The sequence below is a fragment of the Elephantulus edwardii genome, unplaced genomic scaffold, assembly GCF_000299155.1.
Source record: "Elephantulus edwardii isolate Elephantulus edwardi_28Jun2011 unplaced genomic scaffold, EleEdw1.0 scaffold00032, whole genome shotgun sequence".
Lineage (NCBI taxonomy): Eukaryota > Metazoa > Chordata > Mammalia > Macroscelidea > Macroscelididae > Elephantulus > Elephantulus edwardii.
In genome coordinates this window covers 9,971,010-9,972,207 of record NW_006399782.1, presented here as the reverse complement: position 1 = coordinate 9,972,207, position 1,198 = coordinate 9,971,010, and the positions used below count along the sequence as shown (strand labels likewise).

At 32.0% G+C, this 1,198-nt stretch overlaps 1 protein-coding gene across 1 annotated transcript in view; it reads right to left on the bottom strand.

The window, feature by feature from the left end:
* The window catches only part of POLQ (polymerase (DNA directed), theta), a 103,404-nt gene that overhangs the window by 79,393 nt on the left and 22,813 nt on the right, over window positions 1-1,198 (bottom strand). Inside the window, exon 7 of the mRNA XM_006884314.1 lies at window positions 482-629. Within this exon, the coding sequence (XP_006884376.1) occupies window positions 482-629 (148 nt within the window). The remainder of the gene's footprint in view (window positions 1-481; window positions 630-1,198) is intronic.

Sequence of the window (1,198 nt, the reverse complement as noted above, 5' to 3'; positions counted from 1 at the left end):
TCAAGAAAGATGATTTTTAAATATATATGTGAATAATATACATATAAGCAAGTGTATATATATGTATATATGCACAGATAGGTGTGCATATCTGCATTAGCATGTGTATTTCTTTTTAAAGAGTTCATATTTTCCTTTGGATGAAAATAAAGCTATGGTCCTTTCCTCCAGAAAAATGAGTATACGTGAAGTTTTACATACAGTTCAGGGGTTCAAACTCAATTGGTCCCAGATAAAGAACTTTAGTATCTAATTGCATAACTTCAGTATTGTAACAATCTGAAAATTATTAGACAATGCACATATTGTCTATAAGGACAAAGAAAAAACTGGACTCAAAAAATCCTAGTTTTTTCAAGGTGTGCCTAGTAGGCAGATCACAGCAATGTTCAAACAGCCATGATTGGCGAACATGTTCACTAATATTACCTTCAAGCAAAGGTACTAAATATGAAAACTTTTCTTTCCATCAGTAACTTACCCTCAGCTTGATGGTGTAGATTATAAAACTCTCGGGCGATGATATCTGCCAGCTTCTCACACCATTTTTTTGATGGACAGAAAAGCAATACTGAATGGCTGTCCTGAATAGTTTCATAACACAAACTAACAACATGATCCTCATCTCCCTGAAAACAAAAGTATGGATATAGTCACTCTAAAAATACTTTCACATATGTCTTAATAATGTCACATTAATTTAAAGTCACTCCCTGTTTTTCATGGAGAAGAGTTTCTCTGCATAAGGCATAATAAAAACCAATTGCAAAGTGAGTATCAAAATTCATGGAAAAAACAAAAGAAGAAATTAAATGTCTTCTTATGGCACAAAGTGGAAAAGAAATACTTTCTATTCATTTAACTATTATTTGTTGAGCTCCAAGTTTGGGAAATAGGATAACAAAGGGAAGTAAAGTCTAGAATCTATCTTTAAAGGGTTTATAGTTTCACTAGAGAGACATGTTAAAAGTACTACACAAATAAGCATAAAATACAACCATAAGATAATAATACAAAAGAATTTTTATGTTTTTTTAAAAACCTAACAGAAGATAAAATCAACAGAAATATGTGATAGGGTTTTCCTTGGAAAGCAATGATTAGGCTCAAGATGTAAAAGTAGGGAGGCTTTATCTCAGTAAAAGGTAGCTGGATGAAAAAGGAAAGATTTGAGGCAGAAAAACAGCAATTATGCCGG